At 44.3% G+C, this 19,034-nt stretch overlaps 2 protein-coding genes across 2 annotated transcripts in view; one reads left to right on the top strand and one right to left on the bottom strand.

The window, feature by feature from the left end:
• The window catches only part of GGACT (gamma-glutamylamine cyclotransferase), a 31,957-nt gene extending 14,804 nt beyond the window's left edge, over positions 1 to 17,153 (top strand). The window contains exon 2 of the mRNA XM_056329121.1: positions 13,410 to 17,153. Within this exon, the coding sequence (XP_056185096.1) occupies positions 13,427 to 13,900 (474 nt within the window). The 5' untranslated portion in view covers positions 13,410 to 13,426 and the 3' untranslated portion in view covers positions 13,901 to 17,153. The remainder of the gene's footprint in view (positions 1 to 13,409) is intronic.
• PCCA (propionyl-CoA carboxylase subunit alpha) overlaps positions 16,980 to 19,034 on the bottom strand; it is a 309,664-nt gene continuing 307,609 nt past the window's right edge. The window contains exon 26 of the mRNA XM_056329081.1: positions 16,980 to 17,322. Within this exon, the coding sequence (XP_056185056.1) occupies positions 17,254 to 17,322 (69 nt within the window). The 3' untranslated portion in view covers positions 16,980 to 17,253. The remainder of the gene's footprint in view (positions 17,323 to 19,034) is intronic.

The following is a 19,034-nucleotide window of genomic DNA, read 5'->3' as shown; positions in this document are numbered from 1 at the left end:
TTGCTCTTCCTGTCCTACTCATCCTGTTCATTGACACTGAAATTGGAAAAAGTAAAGCATAAGGAAGTGAACTGGAGGATACTTTACATAGTACTGGGTATTTGGGACCTGTCTGGAAAGATGGGATCCCAATAAAGCAGAGAAATAAAATAAAGCCCGTTGCAGCAGGTATGTATTGTTTTCTCATTTCAGAGCAAACCCTGGAGAAGGGCGAATGTAGTGTTTCCATTGTCACTTCTCATGACCCACGGTACAGGCAGCAGATACTAGTTTGGCAGTAACCCTGTTCCCGCTGAGATCGGTGCGTCCCCTTTGGTCTGCTCTTACTACTAATGTAGCCACTCTAGCCATGCTCTTTTCTCATAATTCTGTCTCATGTTTGAGGTGTGGGAGGAGGTGGTTGTGGGGAGATACTGAAGCTAGTTGGCAGATATGCTGATTTATACTTTATTTCTGTTTGGTTTCTGCTCCAGTCCCAAACTGACTGCTTAAGCTCTAGCTTGAGGCATTCAGAACACTCTTTACTGCGATACCGCCTTGTCTTCCCTCTGTGCCTCTTCTCCCAGCACGAAGTCTAGATTGCTGGGTAGGTGTAGTTGAATACTCTCCTAGATATCTGAATGCCTTAAAGTATGTGAGTTTGCTCTGATGTGCACCCAAAGTAACTTGGAAGACTTATGTCCCTAGAATGCTGGTTTTATCAAAAAAGGACATGCTTGTTCAGCTACTCTATATGCTGTCATGATGCGGGAACATATTGCAGATGGAAACCACCTGGTTTGTAGAAGTAAAATCCTTCACAAGTTTACCTGGTGCTGGAATATAGGAAACTTTTAGGCACATAGGACCACCTTCAAATCATTAAATACAGACATCTGTAGCTGCAGAAAAAACGTAATAGGTGCTTGCCCCAAGATAATGCAATTAACACAATTGTAAAATACACAGCCTGTATTTGCCTGTATTTGTATTCCTTCTCTTTATTTTTAACCCTATAAAATAGTGATCAAGGAAATGAACAACTTTCCTATCTGTGCCCTTGTTGAACCTCTTCTTGTTCATTCTGAGTACAGATGAGGTCACATTCTTGTGATTTTTCTAAACAAGATTTGACTGATACCCTTTGTCATGTCTCCAGTGTTTCCTTGAAATACTTGTTCCAGTTGCGCTACCCTCTTACAACCATGTCATCTTGGTGGCTTTCACAGGTGTCTCTTGTAGCTGACAAGGACGATGTCCTGTGCTGGTATTTACTTCCAACATTCATGTGCTCATTCATGTGAGAAGAGGGAAATCTCTGAATGGGAATGGTTGGAAAACAAGCATGTGAATTTCTGAGGACTGCAAAATAAGCATGATTCTTCTTGAGTATTATTTTCTCCTGGCTTACAGCTTGGTTTCATTCACTCTTCATACTGTGATCACTCAAAATATACAAGAGTGTTTCCTTTTATGACAAGGTCAACCATCTAGTTGACCAAGGGAAGCCAGTAGATGTAGTGGGTTTAGATTTTTAGCAAAGCTTTTTATACTTTCTCTCACAACATCCTTCTGGATAAACTGTCCAGCACACAGCTAGACAAGCCCACAATACTTTGGGTGAGCAATTGGCTGATGGGTCAGGCTTAAAGACTTATAGTAAACAGGGTTACATGAGGCTGGTGGCCAGTCACCAGCGGGGTTCCCCAGGGCTCAGATTCAGGGACAGTGCTCTTTGATGTTTCTATAAATGAGCTGGACACAGGAATCAAATGTACGTTGTTTGCCAACGAGACTAAACTGGGAGGAGCTGTGGACTCCCACGAGGGTAGAGAGAGGCCTTACTGAGAGATCTGGATAGACTGGAGAGCTGGTCAGTCACCAACCCTATGTAATTCAACAAGAGCAAGTGCTGGATTCTCCACCTGGGACGGGGTAATCCTGGTTATACCTACAAACTGGGGGACGAGAGGCTGGAGAGCAGCCCTGCAGGAGATATGGGGGTCTGGGTTGGCGGCAAGTTGAACATGAGTCAACAGTGTGCCCCGGCAGCCAAAAGGGCCAACCCTGTCCTGGGGTGCATCAAGGACAGCATCGCTGGCTGGTCGTGGGAGGTGACTGTCCCACTCTGCACCGCACTGGTTCTGTGTGCACTTTTGGGTGCTTCAATATAAGAAGGACTATTAGAGTGATTCCAGAGGAGGGCAGCCAAGATGGTGAGCAGCAGCAAGGGCAAAGCTTGCAAGGAGCAGCTGAGGTCACTTGGCTTGTTCAGCTTCGAAAAGGCTGAGGGGTGACCTCATTGCAGTCTACAGCTTTCTCAAGGTGGGCAGCAGAGAGGGAGGTGCCGATCTCTCTCTGGTGACCAGCGACAGGACATGAGGAAACGGAATGAAGCTCTGTCAGGGGAAGTTCAGGTTGGAGATTAGGAGAAGGTTCTTCTGAGAGGGTGGTGGGTCAGTCACTGGAACAGGCTGCCCAGGGAAGTGGTCATGGCACCAAGCCTGTCAAGAGTTCAAGGATCATCTGGACAACCTCTTAGTCATATGGTTTAGTGTTAGGCAGTCCTGTGAGGAGCAGGGAGCTGGACTCCATGATCCTTATGGGTCCCTTCCAGCTTGAGATATTCTGTGGCTCCTTCTTAGCCTTCAATGATGAGTCCCCAGAAGTTCTTGTGATGGTCCCTAAGCGTAAGTTTCTGCACTTTGTATCATTAAAAGCCATCTTATTTCAATTACATAATTCATAGGCCATCTAATATGTCTGTAGCATGAACCAGTCCTCCTCAGGATGCATCACGCACAGATGAGGTAGGCACTCAACTGCTTGCTGTAGCAGACCACTAATAAATAAAAGAACATTGATTCCTGAGGAATATGACCAATAGCTTCTGTCTGTGCTAATTTTTCCTTATTTTAATACAGTCTGTTATGATCTTCCCTTAACTAACTGCTGATTCATATACAGTTCTTCCCTATGGCTTGGTCTGGAGATATTAAATAAAGTATTTTATTTAATTTTATTAAATTGACTACAAGTCCATTGTGTTATACTTGGAGAAGGAAGTCATTTTAATTATACTGGTCTGGCTTCTTTGCGCTCAGAACCGCATTGCATGTTATTCCCCTTCTCATTTACTTCCAGTACTTGATAAAGAAAGAACAGAATCAAGTTAGTAACAGACATTCCTTCTCAAAGGTCACTGAAAAGAGGTGCACAGCATGTATAAAGCTATTTTCATTTATGTGAATATTTTATTTGTAAATAATTCTGTCTCATACAAATGTCTATATAATTCAGATGAGTATTATGTAACGTTTTCCTATTACAGCCAGACCTCCGGTTTAAGATGCCTCTCAGTAAGGCTTCCTTCCAGGCATCATGGACACTGCCAAGGTGGCCTTCAGTTAGATTAAATTCTATGTGCTATCATAAAACTAAAGTACCTTTTTCTGCAATTGCCAATGTATATCTAATTAGAGATATGGAATTATTTCCGTCAGTATTTCTTGTGGCTCCAGGAGAAGATTTAAGGGCTTATGTAGCTGGTTTTCCTCATTCTTCAGTAAATACAGACCTGTGATAACTTTTGCATCAGACTACAGAACCTGTTTCTGCATCAGAGACCAAACTACTCCTTACCTGAAAGTAAGCGTTTCATTCAACACATCCTTATAGGACACGCACAAACAAATTGGGAATTTCTTGTCTTCTTGCTTATCTCTGACTCTACCAGCCAGGGAGGATATTTGAGATTCTGGTCAGTACGTTTTCTGGATCTGAAAGCAATTACTCTGGTGCCTTGCTGAGTGCCATTTCAGGCTTTTTTGGGTGCCCCCAGAATATGCATTTGTTTCTCCTGTGTAGAAAAATAGTAAATACATTTACTGATCTGCTTTGAGATAAGGATGCTTTCCCAGCTGACGAAGGAGGAGGTATGTTTCAGATTTCATTGCAGGACTTTGCAAGTCTTTCTTGGACAACAAAATTCAAGACCAGGACAGTTGAAATAACTCATTATTTTTCTTTTTATGATAATCTGTGGCTTTATCTTTTCTGTAGTAAACTTGGTACTAGTTTCTAAACAGAAGTGGTATGCCTTGGTGTGAGAGAAGTACTTATGTACATCTGTTCATGGTTCTTTGTAGTTTTGTTTTGGTGTTCTGTTTTGGTTTGTATTTTCTTACCTTTTATTATATTAGAAAATGGTGCCAAGATTTGTTCCTGAGATGTGGATTGGGGTTTTATTTTTTACTTATATTGAGCTGCAAGCTGAAATTTACTTTAAAAGAAGTCTTTTTATTAAATAAAACTACATGCATCGACTATCAAAGAAAGACTTGCATATACATTTAATTAATTAGGCAAATAAAATAACTGCAGTTAGTGAATTAGAATAGAATGAAATCAGACAATCATTTAAGTTGGAAAAGACCTTCAAGACTGGAGTCCAGCCATTAATCCAGGACTGCAAAGTTCACCACTAAACCGTGTCCCAAAGTGCCACATGTATATGTCTTTGAAATACCTCCAGGGCTGGTGACTCAACCACCTCCCTGGGCAGCCTGTTGAGCTGATTTTGTTACTGGTGTGTCGCATGTTAAATATTATGCTTTTCCACAAATTTGATTCATAGACTGAAAAGACGGTACAAGCCTCCCTTCTTTCTTTTTTTTTTTTTTTTAAATAAAGGGGAGGGGGGAATCCCCCAAAACCCCATAGTATGTTTCTTAGCTTTAAAAAAACTTGACCTGAATAAATTAAATAAAGTGGAAGAAGAATATTTCTGTGTATCACAGAAAGATCTGCTGAAATTTTTTCATCTTTTCACATTTTCCACTGTGTGTAACGGCTGTCTCCAGACCAGAGCTTCAGAGCTGTAGCTGTAAACCAGTGATTCTGCAATTCTCCTTTTTGTTATATGAATACTGCACTTTTCCTTTTGTGCACCCTTAGTAACCTCAGCTGTGGTCCTCCAAGTGTCAGGGAGGGGCCTCTCCTTCTTCCAATGCTACCTAGTGGCATGCATGCACATAAAAAAGCATTAATGTTAGTATATAGTCTATGGGTATAGGTATACCTTATGCTCCACTACCCCTTACAAACCTCAGAAGAGCAAACATGCTTAGCCATTACCCTGCACCATCTTTACCCTTTCTGGGTGAATATTTAAAATACCATTTGTGTTTAAATCTGGTGGTTCTTCCAATACAGCTGGTTTTAACCTTTCTCTCTCTTTTTCTGTGGCCCCTAACACTTTACAAGCAAAGCATGACTCGGTGTAAAAAAATCCTTGTGTGTATATACCTGGATGCTGCAAATGCGTATGAATTACCTTTCCTTGGCCCTTAAAAGCAGCCTGTAGTTTCCCAGGGAATCACAGGCTGAAAAAAACCAGTCTGTTGAGGTTTCCTGGCACTTTATTTCTGCCACATTGGTCAGACGTTTGTGTTTCAGTAGCTGGTCCACACTGGAGTAGGTAGGTGGTTTCTGGAGGAAATATGCTGTTCCCAGATTTACACCTGGACTTTTGGTTTGGCTTGTTTAGCAGAGCAGATTTTGTTCCCTGAACACCTGCACTTTTGTTTGGGTTTTAGCGAGGTTTGAGGAGCATCACGTTCCAGCGACCCCTCTGCACGGTGCTCCAAGGCTCTGGCTCCTCAGCTCATCCCAGTGAGCCATCCAGCTGTTGCCGGCAGAGCCACTGGCCGGAGCAGCCTCCCGCTATGTGTCCAGCTGCCGTCTCACCCAGCCGGCCACACTTCGAGGCCTGAGAGGCAGCACGGGGTGCAGGGGGCCTGCCGAGTCCCGCCTGGGCAGAGCGCGTCTCGCCAGCAGCCCTGTGCTGTGGCACCTCCGTGCCACTGGAGCAAAGGCACAAGAAAGATGGCCTCTGGAGCCACAGGCTCCTGCCGGCCCGAGGCTGCCATGGCTGAATGATGGGGTTTTATTTAACATCTCCTTTCCAGGCTCAGTCGCACTCCTGAGGGATGAGGGGACGGTGCTGTGCCATGACCTGGGCACGTCTCCCCTCCTCACAAAGCATCATTGTGCAGCCGCTCCCCCATTTCCCTTGTGGAAAGGCACCTCGCGATCTCGCCCAAGACCCCATCTTTTCTCTTTTCCCCTTCTCTCTCTCACCATCTTTTCTGTGTAGAAAAATACATTCCCATGCTTAGGTACTCAAAGTGTTTGCCGTGTTTCGCAGGCCCTGGGATGCTCTTCTTGGTCCAAAACAGTGAACTGACCGCTCCGGGTATTGGCATGTAAATCAGTGTGCTGACCTCGCGGGGAACCCATCCAAGCTGCAGGCTGTGTCCTGAGTTTCAGGATGTAGGCGGTTTGAAACCCTGGGCTATGCTCTGCATGTCAATGATGGAAACCACTTCAAATTCACGGTAGCATCCGAAACGGTACCAGGAACAGGGCTGGCATAGCAAGGATGCCCAATCAAAAGGTTTCTTCTACTTTTTTCTTGTAACAGCAATCTGGCATTTAAAGTTAATGCTCCGGTTTGGGGTTGTTTTGTTTTTTTTCCTTTTGTGTAGATGTAACAGTTTAAGCATCTATGCTGAAGATGCAAGGATAAGACATTTCTATATATGTCATTTAAATGAATTGTCAGGTACTTGAAATAGCAGCACAAGGACATACCATGCTGAGTGGGATTTTGAGAAGCCATCTAGTCTGCTACCTTTCCCGAAGGCAAGATTAACTGTAGCATCCATGATAGTTTGGACAAATATCTGTTTTCCAAGGGCTCCAGTTTTCAAGGCTTCAATACTGTTGGATTTTCAGTAAATACTTCTCACTCTGGTTGCCACTCAAGAATAAGATGGTTGAGTTATCACTGTATTCTTCTGAAACATTAGTCCATTCCTCAATAGCTCAAAAGGCATTGGGGAAAAGGAGTATGAACAAAACAGGAGACATGCCTCATATCCCTGTATAAATCTGTGGTTTATCCATTCTCAAATATTTCAGTTCTGGTTTCCCTATCTCAAAAAAGAACCTGAAAAGTTAGAGGAAGAGGTGGCAAAGATGATTGCAAGAAAGAAGCAGTGTCCATTCTGTTAAATACACATGGACTTGTCAGCTGAAAAAGTATCTGGTGGTGCTGAGGCAGTGCACAGAGAGCCCTGACTCAGAGAAGGAGCTGTCAGATGAAGTGAGCAGGTGGCAGGGAAAAAAACCCAAAGCAGTTTGTGTCTCCTGCACCCATGAGGAGGTGAGGCGAGGGGCTGCTGCTGCCCTTCCTCACTGTCCACGAAAGCAGCCATGCCAGCTCGCAGGAGGAAGGGGCCTTTATGCACCACAGCACTTGTCGCCTCTGGCTTAGGAAGGGTCTGGAGCCAAGTCTGGAAGTGCATCACTGTTGCCTTGTCCTGGCCTTGCACTCTTGCTAAGGTGTCCTCTGTTGATCACCCTTGGACAGGGGACACTGGGCTTTCAAGCCTTTTTATGGTGACTTACTGTGGCTGTTCTCATGCCCTGTCTGTTCTGATGATTAGAAAGCTGTTTCTACCCATGTTAATTATTCCATGCAGAAATTTTGGCCAGCTGTGTATTCACGTATGTGAAGAACCACTTGTCTCTTTTATAAAACCTCTACCTATATTTGTAGGTGATTATGCCCCATCTCATCAGCTCCTGTTTGAGCTCCTGCTTGGTCAGTCTGTGCCCCAAAAAAACAGTCCTGGACTCAGTGCTCTGCCCTGAGCGCTTTCTAACTAGTTTTGTAGTCCACAGGTTTCTGAAGTGTGGTAGCAAGACCTTGATAGAATATTCTGAGGCTCATACAATATTCCTTAATATTAGGACAAAACAGTCAATACTTAATAATTCTGATATAATATTCTCTTGGGGGGACAACTGGGGTTTTTTTTGCCCCCAATTCAATTTGTCCACATCCACTGACTTTCAGTTTTCTTCATCCTCCTTTTCTTATCCTCCTTTTCTTGTCCTCCTATTGTGCTGGCAATCCTCTCCTGTCTCTGCACTGTCCAGAAATTTAGTCTGTTAATCTAACGGTGATGTTATTCACAACTGTTTCTGCATTGCATCCTCAGCATCTTTTTGCATGTGATGGTTTTATCTGATTGTCACTTGGGAGGTCTTTGTAGCTCCTTCTAACAGTCACTTCTGGAATTAAATTCTTTCTGGTAGTAGGGAAAATCAATCTAATGAAGTTTCTCTATGCAATAGAATTGATAGTGATTTGAAATGGTTTCAGACAGACAAAAGGCAAATGTTTGCTGCGATGTCGAGTGGGTACGAGGCACGTGAGCAGCACTGTGATTGATGCTTGTCCAGAGGGGAGGGCATCCTCGTGCTGCCTCCTGGCAGATACTCCAAGATACCTCCAAGATACTCCAGCTTAAGTGCAAGCATATTTGTTTGTTTGGGGGTGTAGACTATCCGAGGTGAAATGAAAAGTGTCTGCAAAGTAGGTTAAATGGCATTTCAGGTAGTGCCCGGTAGCGTCCAGTGTGGCACTGGTTACTTCTAATACTTTTGTTTGTTTTCACAAACCAGCACCTCTCAGTTTCTGAGCAGCCGACCGCTGCGAGGAGACCGTAACCTCTTGATTTCAAAGGAGCCATCGTTTCACTGGTGCCTCTGTGGTTAATGTAAGAAAGGTGTCTTGCCATAAACTTTTTCCGAGGTATTCAGCAAGGTTGGAAAGGGGTCGGCCCAGGCAGGAAGCCCTTGTCTCTGGTATAAAGAAAATAGCAAGCAACAAAATGAAAGCATCAAAGGACCAACAGGATGCGGTCCCAGGAGTCCTCTCTGGCATGTTAGTCCTTCTTGAAAGTTAGCATTGAGTGAAGAGTGACCTTAAAACTCACTTCATTCAAACAGACTGGGCTCAAGTTTAAAGTTCAAGGCATTTTGTTTTTTCACCTGTTTCCTACAGTTTCTTGAAACTTCTGAAGAATTAATGTGTAACTATATCTGGTCACTGAGCCAACGCAGAGAATTTTTCTCAAGGGAAAACAATGTTACTGTATGGAGGGAGAGAAATGGATACTTTGAGCTGGGAAAATAAGTTTCAACAAAATAAAATCCAAAACCACTGCTACCATGACCGCAAACAGCCCTGGAGCCAGCATAACGCACACCCTATTTCTTGCTTTATTTTCAAAAGAAACTGGTAGGATCCTGTAATTGTCTGAATTGTGGTGAAAGGATTTTTTTTGTTGAGGCTGCTGCTACTTGGGAAGCGAGGTCGTGTTTTGGGCACAACCTGGAAGCAAAGATCCTGGCTGCAGCAGTTCAGCTTCGTCTGTTGGTGTGTTGAATGAGCCAGCGGCTGGCCCCGTGGCCACCCAGCCCTCTCTCACCACGCTGGAGCTGTTGGGTCTTGAGAGGGAAAACTAAAGCCCTGACCCGAAACTCCGTCGGTAGGCGAGGGCAGCCATGGATACGGTGATGCAGCCCTGGCCACCGGGGCTGCTGGCCCGTGCCGGTTAAAAGCCACTTTTATTTAGGGAAAATCAATCTAATGAAGTTTCTCTATGCAATAGAATTGCTAGCGATTTGAAATGGTTTCAGACAAGACAAAAGGCAAATCTTCTTTGCATCACCAACAGCACCTTCTGCCTGTGTGATCCTGAAATAGTTATTTTATTTCCCAATCGTTGCATCTCGCATAATGAAGCAACTAGTAATTGATCCCACGAGCAGTTCGGCAGGTCATCTTTCATAGCTAAAAGAAATAGTTTGAAAAGATGACATACCGATTTCACTCGCATTTCCCCATGCCATTAAATTTTAATGATTGTGGCATGAATATTTCATGAAAGTACCTTCTGAATGGCTTTATTTTGGCCTGGCAGCTAATACTCTCAGTATAGAGTCAGGGTGGGGGGAGGTTGGTTGGTTTGTGGTGAGTTTTCTTTTCCTCTTAGGTGGTTTAGTGTAAGTAAGAAGTGTCAAACTGGATTAATGAGAAAAAGCAACTTCTTGTTGGTGATTCAGCGAAGGGATGCCACTTACTACTTTTTTCAGCTGTGGTGGAAGTCTGTGAAATGACCCTCAAATAAAATTCTGCTCTTTACTCTCCTGCCACAAGGTGGCTAAAAATGTTTTGAAAGCCCAGGCTATGTGAGTGCTAGAAATTATGCTAATATATCTAACAGCCTTTCTGCAACGCAAAACACACTGCACAGGAGACCAGCGTTATTGCACAGGGGATTTTATGTCTTATTTATATGGAGCGATGTTCAGAAAATAGTATTACCAAGTTTATTTCAGTCATGCCTCAGACAGGGTCCTCTGGGCTTGGCTTTGTGGTTTTGGGGTTTTTTTTCAGTAGAAGAAGTCATTGCACCCAGCCCATCCCGTGTGAGCGCCAGGGTGGCTGTGGTCCACAGCGGTGAGACGGGGACCACCTGCCCACCAAGCCACAGCTCTGCACAAACTGTGGCTGAAACTTTGGCTTCCCACTCCACCTCCATTTGTACTGCTTGCTGAATCCATCTACTCAAATGCTAAATCAGAAACTTCTCCAAACCTGGATTAGCGAGGTCTTGTGGCGGTGCTGAATTTTCTAAGCCCTGCACTGGGATGATGGGTGCGTTTCTTTACAGCAGAAACGTTTCCGAATAGCCGGCTGCTGCACCATCAGAAACACGTATTTCATTTTCACCGCTTTCAGGAGTGGTAACGCTCTTCCATGCAAACTTTTTGGAAGCTTATCTCCAGCTGTACAGTAGGGACAGAGCTTTTGTTTCATGGAAATGAAGCGTATCTTTTTCTTACAGATGCACCACTCGCTATTGAGCTTTTTATGTGCATTTTAGGTTTCTCTTTTTATTTTTTAACTTATTAACTCTGACAAGTAACCTCTTGGTTGTGAACAATTTAATTCACAATTCATTTTTCTGATTCAAAGTGAACATGAGTGGCCTAATCCCCTAATGGGAATTAATTGCATGTTTCAGTGCTTAACTCTGATCCTTTCTCAATCCCCACTGGGACAAGTTTCTTCCTGAAGGATCTGTGTTTGTTATTCAAAACACAGTCTGAAAGGTAATGATTTTTCTTATAAAAGGGAGTCAGACCGACTGAATATTAATGTTCTTTTTATTGTGAGGGAACGAGCTGCATCCAAAAAAACTCAGTTATGTCATTGAAGGATAAATTACACTGAAGTATATCTGGTAAAATACGGGGTGGGGGGGAAGCAGCACGGTCTTTTTTCCATAAGTGAAAGCAGTTTGCCAGTAAATGAAGGAAAACCGTTACAGAGAAAAACTGTTCACTTCACCAAGGGGGAAACTGCTTTGCTACTGAGTATTTTAAATTATGATGCTCTTGGCCAGCAATGTTACCCTTTTGGATAACTGACCTGATCTAACAGTTGACTAAAATAAGAGTAAATAGCAGAAAATAGATTGTTTCTACTTCCATTCTGTTTTTAAAGATTTTTTCAAACTTGAAATACACTGTTTAATGATCCTCTTTCCAAAAGGAGCTGCATGTGCCCCTCTGTGTTGGGTGCCTAGCCCAGCCAGAGGCTGTGGGTGAGGCAGGCTCTGCCCAGCCAGTGATGGAGGGCAAAACGTGGGAAACCATCAAACAGTGCAACAACTGCTTCTGCCCTGCAGAAACTATGGGGGATAAGTGGTACAGCGTGAAAAATAACCCAGGAACTATGAAGGTACCTTTTTTCCCCCCTACCTATCAGTAAAGGCAGCCTTTTATCCCATTTAAACTAACTTTGAGTGTTTTATGCTCACAGATAAAACAAACGGTCGTTCATGGGGTCTGTTTTTAAGAGGGAGCTAGCTAGCCCATGTTCAGAGGGGCTACTTCAGGTGGCTTAGCCCTTTGGGGTATGTATCTGTTGGGGGGAGGGGAGGCGCATGGTGTCACCTGCTATTTCTGCGTTTTGTTGGGGCTGAAACACCGCATCTCCCCTCCCACCCACCCCGAGGTAAATAAATGGAAATAACGTGTACAGCTCCCTCTAACAGGAGGGATGTCTGTGAAGACATTACCAGCTCTGCGAATGAGGTGTGTCACCTAAGGGTTATCAGTGAGGGGAGCCATCCTCACTCCCCTCCCCTGAAGGAGCAGGGCAAATTTGTCCTTGCGCTGGCAATGGCACCTTTCAGAAAGCACCCGCTCACATGGGGTGTGGGTGCCGCAATTTGTTCTTCGGCTTTTGTCAGTCAGCAAGCGGGCCCTGGGCACTGGGGTTACCGAAAATGCTTCAGTGTGTCTGTGAGATGACTCGACGCCAGGTTAAACTTGCCCAGCAGCCGCTCTGGCATGCCTCGTTTTGCTTATAAGGTCTGGTGTGAAAGCCTTTTCATCCCTCTGTGTGACAGACGGGTCCTCTGTGCGTCTCGGTGATGTCCCAGTTTGGACGTTGCTAGCTTGCTGCAGCTCCCAGCATTGTGCCGCTTGCTTTCCTTTTCCCTTTTTTTATTAAGACTGTGACCATGCTGGGGTTACAATTTGAAAAAATACTATCAAATGCATGCAACTGCAATGCAACACGACCTGAAGTTGGAACATATTCATTTGCTTTTGGATAATTCCTGCCACTGTGCTTTATTTTACCATGAAACAAGAAGACACTTGATCTTCCAAATTGCAACTGGGCTCTTCTGTTACTGAACACAGTGTTGTTCTCAAATATTGAACGCTGCAGTGATGAAGGGAGATCCCGGACAGAAGAGGGAGGGAAGCAGGTGATTGCCCAGGGGTGCTGAACTGTACCCCAAGGCAACAGTGAGGGGTGTCCCAGGTAGTTTGTCACCAAGTCCATCAGTTCAGGCTTTAAAAAACAACCACACACACCAACGAGGGAGAACAACCAAGCTGTGGCTTCACTCCTGCGTTTTAGTAACCAGGCTTGACCTGGGCTAGTCAAACCATAAATGTGATGCGGCAGCATAGCAAAGTTTGCATAGCTGAACTGAACCATAGTGCTTTTTTTGTTGTTGGGGTTTTTTTCCTCCCCCATAAAGGATGTGCTAAGTGGAGTTTGTTACCATCGCAGGGATGAGATCCCTGGGTGGCTTTTGGAGTGCTGCTGAGCACACCACCACAGCCTTGCAGCACGGCTCCCATAGCAGGGAGAGAGAAAATGAAGAAAAGATTGATTTAGAGCTTTTCCCAGAGGCTCAGGGACGCATTGGCTGAGGTTGGGGATTCCTTAGAGAAACCATGGGATGCAATCTGATTACAGCAAAGAACTGTAAGGCTGACTTTCTCCTGGTGTTTATTTTTCACCGTTACCGACTTTGACTGAAAAGTTTCAAGAGACCCTTGAATTTGGTGTGATACTTAAATGTGGTGTAGGACTACAAGACCACCTCTTCACGTGCCCGAACAGTCTGGAGTGTACGGCACATCTTGGCATGGTTGCATTGGCCAAAGCATCCACGTGTGTAACGTATGCCTTTGTCTTTCAGCTGCTTTTGCAGGTACGATGGCTCGTGTCTTTGTCTATGGCACGCTTAAGAAAGGCCAGCCCAACTACAAGTACATGATCAACACGGCCAAGGGACTAGCAAAATTCCAAGGAAGGGGCCGCACAGTGGAGAAGTACCCGCTGGTGATTGCAGGAAAGTACAACATTCCTTACATGCTGAACATCCCGGGGACAGGACACCGCGTTGCTGGGGAGATTTACTCGGTTGACGACCAGATGCTGCAGTTCCTGGATGAGTTTGAAGGCTGCCCAGACATGTACCAGCGCACCCTGATGCAAATCGAGGTGGTGGAGTGGGAAGGGAAGGGCGGCGTGGGTGAGGCGCAGGCGTCTGCCGAGGGCATCGTGGAATGCTTCGTGTACAGCACGACAACATACCCGCCTGAGTGGGTCAGCCTCCCCTACCATGACAGTTACGACTCCTCGGGGAAACACGGCCTCTCCTATGTCCTACGCGAAAGCCGGGATTAGAAATGGGAGGTAACGTAGCCCAGCTGAAGACATAGTACTAAGCATGTGTTGATCGGTAACCCTTCCAGGAAAGCTGTAATACCTTTTTATTAAAATGCAGGATCTCTTGTAACCTTCCCAACCCAGGAGTTGAAGTCTTGTAGGCTCAGAGATGGGGACTGCCCCCCGGCTAGTCAGCACCCTCCTCACCCCCGCTAACCTGCTGCGAGTAACTGGGTTTGCATGAGGCATAAAATAACTGTATCTGTGCACATCAGTTTTGGGGTCTAATTGTTTTCTCAATCCCCGCCTTCACCTCACTGTGTGACTGAGGTCAGTGACAGGCAGTGGAAGAGACTAATTTTTATTTTTTTTTTCATGAATTGACAAATTTTCTTGTGTAGTTCTCCAAGGTGGGTGGAATAATGATGACACTATTGCACTAATAGCTGAAAGTGATTAAAGAAAAATCATGTCTGCAAACAAAGTAAAGCACAACTCGTGTGTAATACTGACTTGTAATGGTGTTTAGTAGGTTACTGAATGTAAGCAGGGAGAGGTGACCATATAGATACTGTGCGCTTCGAGACAAATATGAAATTGCTGGAGAAACAGAGAAAATTTAAAGACTATTCTTACTCTGTATTGAAATGTTTTTCTGAACTGGAAAGGAGCATTTTTAAAACATGTTTAGTTTTATAAGGTACTGTGAAGAAATATTAAAAGAGTATAAGGGAATTTACATTCAAAACTGTATTTTTAATATAGCATTCTAAGCACTTTAGGTACCACTTCAGTTCACTGAGTGCCTGTAGGAGTTGGTGGGGTGTTGGGTTGGGGGTGGTGTTGGGGACCAGGAAAAGTAAATGTGATTTCAGCTGCCCACCACGCTACAGCGGATGCAGCTGTTGCGAACACTTACTATCAAGGCGACTTTTTGTCTTTTTGTCAAGCACTTTAATGCAGAACTTGCAACCATATGCAAACTGGATTTCGGGGGGGGGGGGGGGGGTATGGAGATTTTATATACATTATAAAAAATATCCAAAGGATCTCTGTTGTGAGTATTGCAACATTTAAACTGGAGGGGGAAAAAAAGATGGAAAGAAGACTATTGTTCCCCTGACCCAACCAACTGTGCTGGTTTCTGTACAATCTGGGAAAATTGTGGCTTTCGTTGTTATGCTCCTGTGCCTTATCTTTTTTCTTCATCTGCAGTGTTTGGTATATATAGATGATTGTACAGTATACAAAATTGCCAAAGGGATGCAAGCAGGAAATGTATGCCAAGCAGTGAGCCACAAAGTACAATTAACTGTACTAGGGCTACCACTAAGAACAATACTGTACTTCTGCTCCACTGCCAGAAGCCCTGTGATGGCCAGAGGAGACCCGGGGTAGGGAATCAGCCCAAGCATCCAGGGTAAGGAATCAGCCTAAACTTTATCAGTAGTAAGCACTGCTGAATCTCATTTAGAAGAACAGACAAAAAGCTTGTGTTGCTGCAGTAAGCACATGAAGTAGTTTTTAAGTAGAATGCTTGTGGCTCTTTACAGTACTTGTTTTTTGTTTAGGGCAACCTGCAGAAGCTGAACTGTGCTCCTTTTGGAAGGGACAAAATGGGATTAAGGAAATTTATAGGAAGATCTGCAGGGTGCCTGCCTCAGTTTCTCCAGCTGCAAAAGCATTACTTTTCCTGGAGGGCAGGTACTACCCTAACATTCTCCTGACTCATCTTGATGGGTTTTGTAAACTAATTAACAAAGCAGATCCCTGTATTACATTATTCCCCCTTGGCCACACAATGCAGTTGGCAGCATCTCAGTAACACGAAAAATGCCTCTTTAACCATCAGTCTCAAGCAGAACGGTGAAGCTTTGTTCTGGTTGAACATGAGTCACCAGCCCTGTCACAGGCTGTTTTCAACCTTCACCTTCCAGTAAAGGGTCCAGGCACCTCTGGCCAGAGGGTTTATTTTTCTGGGAAGTAGCATGACTGCACACCCTAGGCAAGAAAATGAGAGCAGGCCCCCTCCTGTCTGGGGCAGCGGTCAAGGCACAGCAGGAATGGTATGTAAAAAACCAGCTGTGGGAGGTGAGACCAAAGGCAGGAGTAGCCCCGTGTCCTGGCCCAGCAGTGGGCAGCAGCGGAGACCAAGGCAAGAGCACAGGGGCAGAGATGATGCTCACAGTGCGTAGGAGCTGCAGAGGCATCACTGCGTCCAGGCAGCCGACTTACCAAGCTAGATCAATTAATGGAAGAAAAAGCCTCTTTTAACCACACGCTAATATTCTAAACCCAGTAAACTTCTGCTATGTACACAATCCTGTGGCATGGAGTTCCTGAGTGAGAAGGAAAAAAAAAAAAAAAAAAGAAAAGAAATACATCTTCTTACTGTTCTGACCAAGTCACCAGCCCTCTCACTTCTGTTCAAGTCTCTTAAATCTTCCTTCTCTCCAGGCCCTCTCTGGTTTCCCATACTGGAAATGCAGCTTTTCCAGCAGGATATAGTCTTGTACTATGAACAGTCGTAGTTCTTCAGTCTTTAGTAAGAGCTTCTGCACAACAGAAGATCAGCACTTGGTCTCCCTTTCCTCTAAGAGTTCAGGAGCAGATCTGGCCCGAGGGACAGCAAGTGCCTCTAGCAATACCTTGGGGCTGCTAAAGGGATTCGAGGACAGCGCCAGCTCCTTCCATAAAGACTTGTATCTAGTAATCAATAGAAAAGATAAAGGGGGGAAATTTGAGTATGGAATTTGAACAGAAGAAGAACATTCCCTTACAACTGTAAATGAAGATACGTGGGGGAAAATCTGCACTAGAAAAATACAACATCTAACCTGTAATGTAAATCTAGTCTGTACAAAGACTTCAAAATATTACAATAAATCTGATCAGAATTTAAGCCATTGGCAGTATTTGCTCAGTGCTTACACTGAGTGCAGAGAAACTGCTCAGTTCACTCAGTGGTTAATTTTTCACCCTTACCAACCATTCTGTACGGTTTGGCTGGGGCCTCAAACCAGTGATACTACCGCGAAGACAAAGTGGATTTGGGCTTTTGTTGCGATTTCTTTTTTTAAAAAAGAGGCTTTTCCTGTTTAAAAGCAGAAATGGTATTTTATTGATTTTATTTGATCCTTAAAAATCAAAGAATTACAAAGGTTATGTACAAGTATTTCTGGAAGTAAAAATCTGGGATCTGTTGCCAAGGTTTAACATCTGTGTTTGCTGTCTTAACCAGATATAATAAATATGCCTGTATAAAATCTTATGCAGAGGACTGTCCATTTTCTGTGTTGAATTGCCTTAATCTTACTTTACAGATGAAAATAATAAAGGCTTAGCTAAATCAGTGGTGCAGAGGCAACCTTTCATTCCAGTTCCACCAGCAGATCTCCTTCTCCAACAGTATCACCAGCTTTGCAGTGCACAGCTTTCACCTACGGTCCAAAAGCAGAAATAATTTCAAACCTTCCTCAATAGCATAGTTAAGTAAATGGTTCGATTGACATTGCTTATGTAGAGTGTCACGTCTACACACACAGGGTAAATGGCCACTATGCAACATTATGTGGTGGTCCACAGGGATCACAGATGCATCTCTGTTGGAAGGGCCTCGAGAGGCTGACAGCCCGACCTCCAGCATTCAGACTCTAGCTAGCTGAGTTTTGAGTATCTCTGAGAATGGAGGCTCCAGCGCTGCTCCAGTGCTTGACCAAATCACGTCCAACTCCATCAACACGTTTAGGTACCTACCACTAGCTGGTTTTCTTATGACTTAGGTGCTTGAAGACCTGAACATCAGATGGAGATGGCACTTTTAAAAAGCACCTTTCTTCCACATGTTTGCACTGCTGTTCATTTACCACTGAAGTTTCAAATCTTCTAGAGGACAGCCTGACTCTTTGAACACTCACATTTGGATGTTTCAATGAAATATTTCAGTACTTCTCGCATTACAGATTTAAGTATAACTGAATTTTAGGACTGCAGCCATGAAGTGGGTTTCCCTCAATCCCCAGACAGCTGAGACACACTGATTCAAATCTGAGTTGGGATTCTTTAACATAACTGAATTTGGAAAAGGGCTACCACTGTCAAATAAATGCAGCTACACCTGTAGATGAATTATATACTCACGTGCAGATTCCTGAATTTTAAAACACAAACATTTTGTAGTAGCGCCCTCATTTCCTCTATAAAAGGCTGTAACATGTCTGAATACCCTTTCAGCACATGGAGCTGCAGAAAATACTTGAAGGTGTATAGTACAGTTTGCTTGCAATATTAATTCAGAGCTCATGCCGACATGCCCAAATCCTTGCTCAAAACCTGGTTCAGCAGTTAGCTCAGTTTAGTCATCAAACGTTACTTTGGGCTCCTAAAGGAAACCTGCAGCACACCTGAAATGCCGGGCTACTACAGCTACATGACTGCCCACATGCAAGTTTGACAGTCCAAAGCCACGTGAGCTATAAGCGGATCTGGTTCTGTAGCACAGGCATGTTCACGGCATTGCTCAAGAAACGAAGCTGAACGCTGTACCTGGGCAAAGACACCAACAGACGTACAAAAAAGGGCTTTATTTCTAAATCAATACCTAGGCAGCCTACCCGATTCCCAAGTGTCAATCTTTCAAGAGGTGAAAGCAGTGTGAAGAATACCTTTTTCTTTTTCTACAAAGGCAAGGTTCAGCAAACATTGTAGCTGACTAGTGTTTCAAACTCCCTAGTGATTCCTGACCCGCAGCGGGGCCAGCTCCCATTCTGACCCAGGCGCAGCTGCCCTGCCGCAGACGGGAGGCACACCAGTTCCTCCCCACCCTTCCCTCGGTTTTTAACCACCTGCAGCTGCGGTAAACTCAAAGTAGATAAAAAAAAGCCACTTTTTTTCACAATTACAAAAACAGGAAGATGGGGTTTGATGCAAAAAAGGAATTCAGCCGGGATGGAAACGGGAACATCTTCCAGCTGAAGACAAACGATCTGAGTTTCAAAGCATCAAAACGTGGACGAACAGCCCGTGCCAAACATCCCATTCCTGTGGAGGGGCCAAGTTATTTTAGCACTCAGAGCCATGACTTTGCACTGCAGAACAGAGTGAATTCTCTTTAGCAGCCTCCTTTCTACACAGCCCAAAACTTCTTTGCTTT

Source organism: Falco biarmicus, chromosome 2 (assembly GCF_023638135.1).
Source record: "Falco biarmicus isolate bFalBia1 chromosome 2, bFalBia1.pri, whole genome shotgun sequence".
NCBI lineage: Eukaryota > Metazoa > Chordata > Aves > Falconiformes > Falconidae > Falco > Falco biarmicus.
Note: the sequence above shows the minus strand (reverse complement) of the source record. Positions and strands in the feature narration are given on the sequence as shown.